This window comes from Thermobia domestica, chromosome 11 (genome assembly GCF_964235325.1).
Source record: "Thermobia domestica chromosome 11, izTheDome1.hap1.1, whole genome shotgun sequence".
In the NCBI taxonomy this organism is placed as follows: Eukaryota; Metazoa; Arthropoda; class Insecta; order Zygentoma; family Lepismatidae; genus Thermobia; species Thermobia domestica.
Genome location: NC_137464.1, coordinates 208889187 through 208903445, shown reverse-complemented (window position 1 = coordinate 208903445; position 14259 = coordinate 208889187). Strand labels below are relative to the sequence as shown.

Below are 14259 nucleotides of genomic sequence, written 5' to 3'. Positions count from 1 at the left end.
GGAATGAAACACGGATGACAAACTAAAATGATCTAGAGAAGAAAAAAAAATGTCGATAACTCAAAAGTTAAAATAAAGTTAAATAGCCTGTAAAATTGCCCTCAAATACTACATTCTTCATGTTAGCTTTAATTCGTAAAACATGTGCTCCATCCATCTTGATGGTGAATTTCAGAGCGAAATATCGCATTTAGGTCATGGAATTTTTATCGAACTATAGAATATACTATAAGAAAGCTATTTAGATAGAAAAATCATGAAAATGAAAAATGTCAAAATTTCCAAAATTCTCGTTTTTTTCCCCAAAAAACCCGGCTTTTTATGTGAAAAAACCATCGATTCAAAAAAGCCGGCTTTTTTGCATCTCTAATTAAAACACATGGGAATAGAAACTCACTGACATTGTACACTGCTGTCCACTGTTTTCTGTTCTTGCTTTTCAAATGGTGAAAGTATGTAGTGAAAAGATTACTCCAAATAATATTTATTTTTCCTCTATCCAGGTTAAGTGAGAGCCTTTCTTTGTGAATATAATATGATTCTTTAATTTTTCGTTCCGTTACTGTTTTTGCTTTTTCAATTAAACATGATTCCACGATATGATGGTTATAATCTCTAACATGAGTTGCTAGACTGGATAACTGTTATGGATTTTGAGGTACGAACGTGCTCAGTTAGTCTAGTACAAATGTTCCTTTTTGTTTGACCTATATACACTTTATCACACTGACATTTCACCCGATAGAGCCACTGCTTTGTAAATGGTCAGTAAAAAATGCTTAAAATTGATTATGTATTTATCTATAGATTTTGGAGGAACTTTCAAAATTTTGATGATGTGTTTTTGCAGAATCTTCTTGATTTTTGCTGAAAAATGAACCAAAGAGACACTAATCCATCTGTCAGTTACGAAATCTGTTGTTGGTTGATGATGGGTGCCGACGATCTCCTGTTCTACAGTCCACAGCAAAAAACTTCCAACATGAGCATATAAGTTTATTGTGAAACTACGCCTAACAGCCCAGGGAATCAACATAACATCTAAGGGCACGAATCACACCAGGAAAGACCTCGGCGTCCTCCCCTGCATACTTATTTTGGAGCAAAAGACTTCGTCGTTTCACAATAATCTTACCTGATCATCTTTCAAGTTTTTTGCTGCGGATTGTACCTGTTTGTACAATTTTAACAATAAAGATTTTTGGAAACCATTTTCCTGTCCAATTTGTAACAAATACTGTATTTCCTTGCTGAGATCCTCAGAGAGGTCTGAAAAAAGATTTTTCCTAAAAAAGTTTTTCCAAACATTTAATTTCTCAAGCCATGAATGTGATGATTTGAAGTTGATATATTTTGTACCAGCAGAAGGTTTGTGGTATACCGAAGTAACAAATTTATTGTTATGTCTTTTAATGGTAATGTCAAGAAAGTTAAGAGCACCATTTTGTTCAAGTTCCTTCGTAAATTTTATTCTAGGGTGAATTTGATTAAACTCATCGAACAGTTTATTTACTTCTTGAGGGTCCTTGTACAAAAGCAAAGTATCATCAGCATATCGAAAATATCTAATACAAGGAAATTTAGGAAGGATACTGTTTCAAACATGTCCAGTACCAAATTAGAAAGTATTGGAGAAAGGGCATTACCCATAACCAATCCATCGTCCTGTCGAAAAATGATGTCTTCAGATTGGAAGAAATTGTTCCTTAGATAAAAGGCTATTAGTCGAAAGATTAATTGGATTTCGTATGGGTTCACTTTCAGTTTAAGTAAAGCCATTTCCACTGCCTGTAGATCCAGGTCTACTGATATTGATAGATACATTTCCACAACATCAAAAGATGCCAAATGGATGGAATTTGCAGCAACAAAGGAATTCAAGCATGTTTTCAACTCCAAACTGCTTTCAACCGTGTATCTAACAGGAACATTATATGATACGAGTTTATCATACAGCCATTTTGAAAGTAAATATGTAGGATGATGAAAATCAGCTATTATTGGTCTCAATGGAACATTAGGTTTATGTATTTTTGGAAGCCCATATATGATTGGTAAGGCTTGGTCATGGATTTTAAATTTTCTGATTGCATCAGGAATTATAGGAGAGCCACTAATCAACCGATTGGTTGCTAATATCAAGGATTTCAATGGGTTATCCTTACAACTAGTAAAACGAGACTTTTTGACACATTCGTATATTTTATCCCTGTTTTGTTGTTTTGATGTTATTACGTATTTATTGCCTTTATCAGCTTTGTTACAAAAAGTTGATGTTTATGTAAAAAAGATCTGAATTGGATTATTAGTTTCCGTATTTGTCCGGTAGAATCTTTGTGTTTGTGGTATTGAGATAGAACCGAAGCACATTCTTTTCTCACTTCATTAGCATCCTCTTGATCAGGAATAAAGCTTTCTCAACTGAATGAACTAAGTCATGGATTGGTAAGTGTGTAGGTTGAACACTAAATTTGAGTCCTAAGGCAAAAGTCTGATTGAACTTTTTTGGAATGTCCACATCTGTAAGGTTCACTAATGATTGTTCACTGTGGATTTGTTTACGATCAGAACACTTTTCTGTTTGACACCACGATCCACCTAATATTTGGATTTTCTTTCCGAGTCTACGTAATTTAAAGTAAAATTCTTTCCTTAATCTGGTGAAAATAGTTTGCAGCGTAATATCTAAAGTGCAAGGTATAAGTTGTTCATAACAGCTACGACTTAAAAGGTCAATTTCTTTGTGTTTGGACCTGATAACTGTTTTTAACAATTCTTTTCTAGAAATTGACTCAAAAAAATTATATATATATAAACTAATTCTTCATGTGTTACAAAAAGTCTTTCAAATTCGTAAATTTCTGTGTGACATATGTATTATTCTAACAAATAACATAATTATTAAGCTTGATGGATATAAAAGAAGAGTTTCATTTAAAAATTCCTAGAAATCAATTAGACCTATTAAGCTCCTTCATTCTGTAGTAATCACAGATATTTTTATAACATAAATTCATTTAAGACATACTATATGCGTTAATACTTCATTTAGATATCGTATATTCAAATAATTATTCTATTCCAATAATTGTTCTATTCCAAATAATTGTTACTCATATTCCAACAGATTTAATCTTCCAATATATTTGTTATTAAAATGTAAAAACGTTATGAACGTACCTAAAACTTATTATTTTTTTATATTTAGCTCTCCAGATATAACAGCTGGTGTAAGATTGACATGAACTAAGTTTGGAGAGCACCATAAATTATAGATAGTATTCTAACCTAGGAATCGGAAAGTACCAGGTTCGAATTCCGTTCCAGTCATTGATTTTTTCAGGATTTCCACAAGCGCGTGAAGTGAATATCAGCATAGTTTCTTTAATATCCAGGCCTTGGATAATTTTCTTCCCAAAACTTCTGATATTCTTCCATACTTAATATTCTATGAAAAAAAAAAAAAAAGACAAATTAAAATACCTTCGCTTGTACCATTACACTATGCATACATAAATAAATAGAAAGTTCACTTATGTTTATTACATCTTTCTTCAAAAATAATTAATTTTAATATTACAAACACAATATTTCCTATTAATAAAGACATTTTTTCTTTCTCTTCAAAAAATAATTATAAGTTAATACCAAGATTTCTCATCCTGAACCTGCCATCTTCAGGACTTTCCTTTGCAGGGAGGGCCTTCAACTCCAAGCAGGTTTCTATTATTTATATATTCCACCTGTATGTACAATTATTTATTCCATTTAACTAAACAATTTAAAAATAATAATGTAACCAATAATAATAATTATTTATATTGAATACTTAGCGATAAACATTCCCATCTGTTGTCCACGTGATATACGGATGAAACCTGTTTCATCATGCTTGTTTGAGAACAAAATGTTGAAAGAAACTTAAATCAGACTGCGATGCTCTATAAATTAAAATAAACTTATTTACTTTGACATTATGTTACCACTTCCCACATTACAATTGAGAGTACGCGGACTTCTTAGATTTTTATGTGTACAATGCTTAGTTCAATAATTACCATTTCACTTTTCTTGCTGCTAATTGGGAAGTAATTCAACTCTGCAGACAGTAATTCAACTCTGCTTCATCTGAGAGAATCTGATCACTATTTGTAAGGTTTTTTTCTTACATACACATACATGGTCTACTTTTCTCTATATTCTAAAACTGTCATTGCTATATTCAAAACAAATTACATCCTTTTATAAATGTGTTTCTGAATTTTAAAATGCAGGGTGGACATAAAGTCTCTCCCTGATAACAAACATTAATAAGAAGAAAACTAAGAATGATAGAAGAATGCGGTTTACTGCAAATAATGGGAAAATTCAAAAAGGTTTTTTTTTTTTTACTTGATTTAGAGTATTTCCGCATGTGTTCCATTAGTTGCTCTCAAGACATCCATGCGATATTCAATTTACATCCATGTGTTACTCAACATTTCAGGAGTCACTGTATCTATTGCGTCCCTTATCCTGTTTCTGAGTGTTGCAATATCATGGACAGGTGTTGCATAAACCCTGTATTTAACATAACCCCACGGGTAGGAGTTAAGTGGAGTTATGTCTGGGGATAAAGCAACACGAACAGCTTCCACACGTTCCTCACTAACACTCGGTCTACGGCTTGTATCACGTTCTAAAACACTTCCTGTTGTAACAAACTTGCCATACCATTCCTTTATGCTTTTAACATCTGGTGGCTACTCTATATACTCTCTCCTGAATGTTCGTTGAACTATGACGGGAAATTTTGTTTCATGATACTATAATACACACTTCGCTTTCTGCTGTGCTGACGCCATTTTTAAACAAATGGCTGTCACGCTTCGATCAGCTGCAGTAGATGGCAGCACAGCCTGTAGCAAAATCTTGAAGTATCATAGAAGCGATGTTTTTAGACCACATGCTTCTATCATCCTTGTTTACTTGTTATTAAGGTTTCTTATCAGGGAGTGACTTTATGTCCACCCTGTATAGCTTATATACAATTACTTTAGGTTCCAATTTTGTCAGATTGATTATTATAATTGGTAAAAGTATTCGATGCTTTTGAATTTATAAGTGTAACCATATACTCTATGTTGCAAATAATTTAAGAGTTAAGTATTATGAGCTAAGATGATTCATCGTAATGGGTAAAGTATTCCTATTGTCCCGTTCTTTCCTACGATGATTTTTAGTATTCTTATTCCTATTATATTCTTTTCTACGATGCTTTTTATTCTATGTAGAACACTTGGCGATCATTAATGGACATAATGAATAGTAAGAAAGAGTTAACGGATATTTATTTAATGGTGTGACATGTTTCAACTTACACATTATCTTTGTAACGTCAATAGACTTGCACAAAAGCACTTAAAGCACTTCGCTAAACTCACCTCACTTTTTTTGAATTTTTGTGATCAAAAAGCAGTAAGCGACACTTCGATTATCAAGGTTATCGAAGAGCGTTCTATTCACTTGTTCGGGTACTGATAGCTCTATCCGTTTTTGTTTCTAACCAAGCCTTACATCGGATAAATATATTGATAAGTGCGAATGAAATGTCCCAAATTATGCACTTGAACATAAAGAGAGTCAGGGGATCGCGGTGGATCAGTGGTAGAGCGTTCACTTTTTGTGCATGGGGTTCTTGATTCGATTTCAGCTCGTGCCAAATGAGCTTTGAGCTTTGTGGTGGACAAACACCGTGTGCGTGGATTTTCTCGGAGTTCTCCGTTTTCTCCCACTTTCTTCATTCCATCATTTCATTCAGTTCTCATCATCACCCTCTCCTTTAACCTACCCGGTATAACCGTAGGACGTAAAACTTAGTTTCATTTCATTTCGTTTTCATACAAAGAGAGTCAGGAGATATTGCTTTCTTGAACAGAATCGTAAGAAAGCGTACAATGGAGAACGCACAATTGCGAGTGATTTTTTCTTGATGACTTCAAACTGAAACATTCTGTACAGAAGTCCGCAAAGCACATTAAAAGTACATTTGGACCAAGAATTTCGAATGAACGCATTAATCATGTTGATTTTCAGATTTCGTTCCGGTGACAAGCTCCGTAGATACCGATCAACATCACGTTCGGATGAACTCACCGGAAAACATCGTGGAAGTAGACCCTCGGAAAAGTGCTCGTGCCATTGCAGATGAGTTAGGCACACACCATACCATTATCGTTTGGCGGATCCTTGTAATGGTACGGTAAAATAGTTGGACTTACAGGTTCCACATAAGTCGACACCAGCCAACAAGAATCTCCGTCTGGAGGTGTGCAGTTCTTTCTGTGTGTAAGGAATAACTGGAAGTTTCCTGCATCAAATTGTCAATTCAAGTGAAAATGGATCTATTATGACAATCGTAAATGGTTAATTTTGTATGCATGTGCTCTATTTGGATTTATGCCAGATTTTGTTATCCACTTGTGGTAATAGAGTTAAAAAACGAAACTGACAAGTAAAGAAACTGATAAGATTATAGCATTAAAAAATCTTTCACATTGAGATTCTAGGCTGTAATATACGATAACCATTGAATATTCGAATATGTGCATAAATAGATTTTAAAAATATGATCACACTAAACCATTATAAAAATAAGAACAAGGTTGACAGGCAAGGGCGCCCATGTTGTGGTTTCCAAGGGGGGGGGGCAAATATAAGCGACGTTTCAAATATAGGTTCAAATTTTGCTGTAATTAATATAAAAATTCTGTTTGGTTTTCGATATTCTGAAGTACAATTTCCTCTAGGGGGGACGAGCGCCCCACCTTGCACCTCCTGATGGGCGCCCTTGTTGACAGGTAATTTTTATGGCCACCAGGCGAATCGTGGCAAACATTCTTCTTTATCGAAAATATTCCCCTCAATACTCTCATAAACTATGCAATACTAAACGGTGTTGTGCGCTTTAGTCATGACTTGCGCAACTATCTCTTGTTCTGAAAATAATCTTCTGACCCTCTAACAAATGTCAAAATAACAAATCTATCAACATTTTTCGTTCTAAAATATTATATTTAATACTCTTATGACAAACATTCAATAACTTCTTGGATAGAAGTTATTGAATGTTTGTCATAAGAGTATTAAATATAATATTTTAGAACGAAAAATGTTTCTTACTTACAACAGAGTAGGCACTTGAGGTAAGTTGTACAAGGATATTACAATGACATGTTAAATAAATGTCAAAATCTTAAAAACATTAATTTCTGGATATAGAAAAGCACTTTTCATAGCTCGTGACTAAAATGATATTTTTTATCTAAAACAATAATATTATTCGACAAAAAACTTAAAATAGAACCTATGAATTAATTTTTCTTTAAAGAAATTGAAGTGCATTCACTTAACATACAAGTAAAATAATTAAACTTTTCTAGACAGCAAATAAACAACAAGTTTGCAAATAACTTATAAATATTCACTGTTCTCCGGCAAATAATTCATATATAAAATTAATCAGCTCAACGAAAGATAGCAAAAACAATCACTAAAACAATACGTTCTGATTACTTTCGCTAAGATACCTCATCAGATAGGGAATTAGGAAGAAAAGAAAAATTAAATGAAACGTTGACATCTTTTCTCAACCGTGCACTTCTGAAATCTTTTGTTCTTTATTTTTTTGTTATCCTACTTCTTCCTCTCACTTATCTAATGAAGAATTTTAGAGAAAGAGATCATAGCACACGTTTTTAGTATTGTGATTACATTTTCTATTCCTGTTTTGGGACACCTGTGTTCAAACTATGTATTAATATATTCAAGCATATAAAATTACAAGCGCTTTTCTTTCTCTTTATGTAGCTTTTCATGTTGAAATCGTGGAAGGTGGTGTGGGAAAGGATGGAGAAAGGAACACAAGCAATTCTAGTGATGGCAGTTTATTGGAAGAAAATCTGAAGGAACGATACATTATTATTGTAGAAGGTAATGATTTTTGTGCAGTTAAAGGAGAATGCAAATAGAAATAATTTATGTACGCTTTTTTTTTTTAAGAAATGAAAAAAAGGTCTATTAACCCAAAGTTATATGAGTGTGTATACACTTCGTTGCCATTCGTCATCGAACACCCATACTAGTACGTTAATCCAACCTCTCAGCTCCATATCAATACCTTGTAGGGCAACCTTTTGCCAATGACGTCCTTAACCCGTCGAGGAAAATTTTTCACCAATTTGCGATACATGTCGACGGGAATCTGAGCCTATTCGTCCTGCAAAGCGGCAAACAGCTCACTGGTGCTTTTTTGAGCGGTATGGCCTGGCGCTCCAACTCGTACCAAATGGGTTCAATAGGGTTGAGATGTGGACTTTGGGCTGGCCAATCAAGCTTTTCCACCCCCATGTCGTCGAACCATGTGTTTATATTGCCTGCCGTATGATATAAAACATTGTCTTGCTGAAACAGGTATGGGCCAATACCGAATTGTACCCACAATGTCATAGCATAGAATTATCTAGAATTGTTTGGTATGCTTCGACATTCATGTTTCCCTGAACTAAAACAAGAGGACCAAGACCATACCACTAAAAGCAGGAAAACACCATGATGTCATCTCCGCCAAATTTCACTGTAGGTACGATACAGTCCTGTAAACAGCGTTCTCCGGGCATACCCTACACTTACACAGGTCCATCGAATTGCCATATCTGGTAGCGCGTTTCATCACTCCATAGGACGGATTTTCATTGTTCGAGAGTCTAATGGCGGTGTTCCCTGCATCACTATAATCGACGGGTGGCATTGCAGGCTGTGATATGTTGCTTGTGAACTGCTTCTCGACCATAATAACAAAGTGCGGTGATCTCCCGGCGGACGGTACAATTACTTGCAGTACTATTCGAAGCTGATCGAAACTCCTGTGCCACCATTGCTAATGACGATTTTCGGTTTTACTTCACCACACTTTTCAAGAATCGACGGCCACGATCTGTTAATATTTTCGCTTTAATAGGCCTGGGTCGGAATGTTATGACTCTTCTCGCTTCCACTTTACAATAACATCACTCAGTGTCGACCGGGAATATCTGAAATTCATTGGAAATCTCACGAGTCGAATGTCCAAAACTGTGGCCTCTATGATAATCTCTTTTCCCGCTTCACTAAGTTCGTGCCGTCTATCCAAATTGACTGCTGTAACTGATATGAGTGCATTCTTAGCCAGCAACGCCTTTTGTAGGTTCTATGACGTGTACAAACTATCGCAAGTATTTTTGAGGGATGTCTGGTGACGAAAGGCAACATAGTATATATAAGACTGTATTATAAGAACCTGGCATATTTTAAGTTTGGTATAGTTGCTATATTTTCTTTTTGCTGAATTTCGAGAATTCGATCTCCTATTTCTTTTATTTGTAGATCATATATATATTAACAAATTGAATAGGAATCATAAGAAGTACGTGAGTAGGCCAATGGCAAAACCCGTTAAATTCATTTTTAAAAAATGAGATTGTGGTTGCTCTGTAAACCTTAGTTGGAAAGCTGTTATTTCCAAATAGTAGTCAGTAGAAAAAGCCATTTTAACTAGTTGAAAATTTACATTGAAATATGTGCCAATTACCAAAACTTGTTAAATGCATCATGGCAGCAGATGCAAAAACAGTTAAATCCCTCTTCCATATTCAGTTTCATAAACTGTTAAATCCCAAACCTGCAAATAAGGTCATGAGAAAAGCAGAATCAAACCCGATTAATTCCATATTTCAAAGAATTTGAGGTTTCGTACTGTATAGGATTCGTTTAGTAGCCTGAATATTTTGCAACTCTTGGTAAATTATTCGCAATTTTATTTGGCAAAAGATGCAGCTTTTTTTATTTATTTATTTATTTATTATTTATTTTTTTATTTTTTACTGAGAATTGAGACACTATACGTCTTAACCTAACTGTTCGTGACAATTTTTCTGTGCTTATCGGCTTCTCTTTAATAATTAACATGCGAATGCACGCAAACTATAAAAAAAAAAAAAAAAAAAAAAATGTAGACGATACCCTGTGTTATTTTTCAGGGTAACTCTTTACTTTGAGTAGAATATTGTTGGGTGAAGTTCTCCTTTCTCTTTTAAACGTTCTCTTCACCTTGAGAAGAACTTCTTTCAAAAAAGGGCTATTGTCAATTAATTTTCGAAATTATAACATGAGTCCTGGTACAACATATTAAAAGATTTTGCCACGTATTTACCATTTCTGATCCTCTTTCTTCCACTGTTTTTCACAAACTAAAGATTTGCACATTTTGTTTTGCTATATTTCAAATTCATATATTGGGATAATTGACAAATTGATATCCACTCTAAGTTAGTCCGTAAAAGGTTACAAACTCTTCCAAAATATAGTCATTCAGTTTAGAAATGTATATGGATAAGTGTAATCAATTCCGGTTGTATTTAGTTCCGAAGGGTATGAGCATTGAAAGTAGCTCTAAGCTTACGTTTTACGAAGAGGTTTTTGCAGAAATATGGAACCGAGAAAACGGTGCTGCACCAGAATGTGACGACGATATGGATTTCCATTTAGTAGAAGACGAAGGAAAGGAGTTTGTATAACTCAATTTTTTGCTCAGTTGGATCAGTTGTTTTCTATTCAAAGCAAAATTAATGTAGCATTTATATATCAATATTCATTTGTGCCAATCTGTGCAATGTATAATTGATAATACATTTTTTTTACAATATTTTAGTAGGCATAATACTGATTTCTGACTCTGATTCCCTTTCTTTTTAACAGGTTTTGTATATTGAGCCTCAACAAAAATGGCGGCTCATCCAGATGCAAAAGCTGTTATTTTCGTTTACATACGCAAAACCTGTTAAATCCAAACTATTTTCTTCAATAACTCACTTCAGAAACTAGTGTGATTATAAAACTTTTGACAGACCAACATTCACATTATTCTTTCTTTTTTTTTAAAAAAAAGTTTCTAATGTAATTTTACATTTATAACTTGCTTAAACAATTTTCCTCGATTTGCCACAAATTTTAAAATATGGCTTAAACGGGTTTTTTCTATTCACCTACTGAAGTAATATATTTAAAATATTTACATATATATATAATGGTAAATAGGTTTTGAAAAGATTTATTTTTAATGATAAATCACACCATCTGTGGAAGTCTAGAATAAATGTCCAGTATCACTAAAATAGTTTTAGGAGTCGAAAGTATATCCAAGATAGCAAAGAAAAAAAGTATTGGTGAAGATGGAATCAGTATCTCTTTCTTTTGCAGCTGTTAAAATTTGAAATCGTACAAAGTATGAATTTCAATATGACAACTAGAATACTGTTAAAACGAAAATAGTGAAAATGAAATTAAATCTTTAAATTTTATGTTCCACAATTATGCCGGCTAGGCTAAAGGATATGGTAATGATGAGAAATGGATGGAATGAAGAAAGTTGGAGGAAACGGGAAAGCCCTAGAAAATCCCCACACACAGTTTTTATCCACCACAAAGCTCACTTGGTGCGAGCTGGGTTCGAACTAAGGTACCCATGCACAAGAAGTGAGCCTTCTACCACTGAGCCACCGAGGCGCAACGAAAATAGTGTGCATTGTAACGTTTATTAAAGAAAATTTGCTTATCTTATGAAAAGTTACTACTACCTCACTCTTAGCAAGCTGTATAAGGAATTATTTAGCTCTCAAGATCATTATCATGGAATCGTAATGGTTAATGAATTTCCTGTTAGCCTGCTTCTGTCTATGATGTAGAACGCTTGGAATGAAATGAGATTTCTAGTTTTATGTCCCACGCTTACGCACTAAAGCTAAGGGAGACTGTGCAGGAAACTCGGGATTCCACGCCTCTTCCAACAACCAACCAAACTCGTAAGTTTACATATAAAAGATGGTGAATCCCTTTGTGTAATTACTTTACATGTTTAATAGCATATTAATATTTACTAAAAAATTGACAAATTCTGTTAGATGCTGTTATGATAATATGTACTGGAAAACTGAACTAATGTCTATGTATGTCCAAGTAGTCCTCCCACTTGTACTATCATAACTCAAAAATCAATTTATAATTTCGATTACATATTATGTCTGTATACTATAAAGTGCTTTGCGGTAATGCTTTTCAAGTTAAGCTACATGTCCTTATAATTATGTATATTATATCTTTCTATAGTCTCATATTTATAATTGGATGATTAGTTTCATTTTTTTTCGCTTTTTTTTCCTTAACGTTTATATTGATACAATAAAGAAAACTGAAATTAACCTATGTTGATGCAAGAGGGACATTGGCCTAATAGATCATATATTTTTTGCCTGTGAAAAAAATGAAAAAGAAACGAAACATATGCTACACAAAATTTATAGATATTTGGGATTTGGATCATGCTTTCTTCAAAATATTTTGACAACAAATAACTGGAATCTAATTCACATAATTATGGAATTCTTACAACACAATGAAATTCAATTATAAAATAAAATAAATAAAAAAAATAAAAAAAATGATGAGGTACCTAGCAAAGAGCTCATAAGTAACTCATTTTATATAACTACTGTATATTATCTATAATTCCACATTAAAATAAATAATTTGTTCAGACTGACACCAAGATAAGACAAAAAGTATAGACCAAGCTGGGTGCACAAATGCTTCCTTTCGGAGTTATAGGCTGCCGAAAACATGAAAAAATGAACTTTAAAGGTCTATAGCTCCAAAACTATGGAACCTACCGTAGTCGGATCAAGACCTTACTTAGGAACTAATATGTGCGCTATCCAAAAATCCATGTTTCAGAATCCTAAGATACTCACGCAACAATTTTTACAGGAGTTTGGCTACAGGCATATAATTTGAAGTACTCACGAACTACCTCTATGAAAATTGTTGCAGAAGTACCGCAGGATTCTGAAACATGGATATTTGGATAGGGTATATACTAGTTCTTAAGTGAAGTCTTGACCCGACTACAATAGATCCCATAGTATTGGACCTATGAACCTTTGAAGTTCATTTTGTCATGCTTTCGGCAGCCTATTACTTCGAAAGAAAGCATTTGTGTATCCAAGTTGGTCTATACTTTTCGTCTTATCTTGGTGTCAGGAATCACCTTCCAAACGTTGTCGGTGTTGTTTCGAAACACGTTATATATATATATATATATATATATATATATATATATATATATATATATATATATATATATATATATATATATACACAAAAGGAACTATACTTCAACAATCTTATTTCTACGAATATCATTTAGTGACACCAAGTAATGCAGAATCAATTTAACCAACTTATTCCAAGGATTCTACGAAACAGAATAGAATATTACTGAATAGATCATTGATCAAGAATTTTAATACATACAACTTATAAAAAATAAAGTGTAATAGGAATCATAGCCCAAGGTTGCCTAATATTAAATAAAAACCTACGGGTTGGTCCAAGAATAAAAATAATAACTTAATTTTTCGTTGTCTTTCTTTAAAAACAACAGTATTGTGGACTTAAGTCAATGAAACTAGAGTTACAAAATCGAACTTTGCTACAAATACTAAGCTATTCTAGCTTTTATAAGTTTACAATTCATCCCCTACATAAAAGATATCTTTGTTGATATTCATTATTATTATAAGAAAGAAACAATAATGAACTAATATAATGAATAAATTCTTGATTTTGATATTTGAAGAAATAAATAGAAAAATATTGAATACTATGTCTTACTTCTTTATATGGTTCAGATTATATATATCATTTATTAGAACTGAAAATCACTTAAAATTATCCATTTCTCCTTTACATGGAAAAATAATGTAAAAAAAAATATGAAAATGGTAGATGAAAAAATAGGATTATGCCGAAGACTGCTGCAGAAAAAAAAAATAGAATGACTAGACACTTTATGAGGCATAGAAGGAATCACCTTATTAGCTATAGACGGAATGACGAAAGCGAAAATACTCAAAGGAAGGCCGTGATTGAAAATATGTATCGAATAATAAAATATGTAGTGAAGAAAAACCACATGTAAATGAAAGTCTGACTGAAGACAGGGGAAAAATGCAAAGCTGTTCAACACCAATCAAGAGATTGCTAACCTAAGACAGGGAACCATGTAACCATGTAGAAAATAGTTAAAAGAGTGCAAATATTCCAATTGGTTCATTTCTATCTTCTGATTTCATAGTTCTGTATTTTATTGGTTTATTCTTGTCTGTTTCATTGTTAATTTCATTTATG

General features: G+C 33.2%; 1 protein-coding gene across 1 annotated transcript in view; it reads left to right on the top strand.

Moving 5' to 3' along the window:
- LOC145664690 (uncharacterized) overlaps positions 1-14259 on the top strand; it is an 87138-nt gene that overhangs the window by 54240 nt on the left and 18639 nt on the right. Inside the window, exon 3 of the mRNA XM_081731551.1 lies at positions 7849-7971. Coding sequence (XP_081587677.1) covers positions 7849-7971 — 123 coding nt within the window. The remainder of the gene's footprint in view (positions 1-7848; positions 7972-14259) is intronic.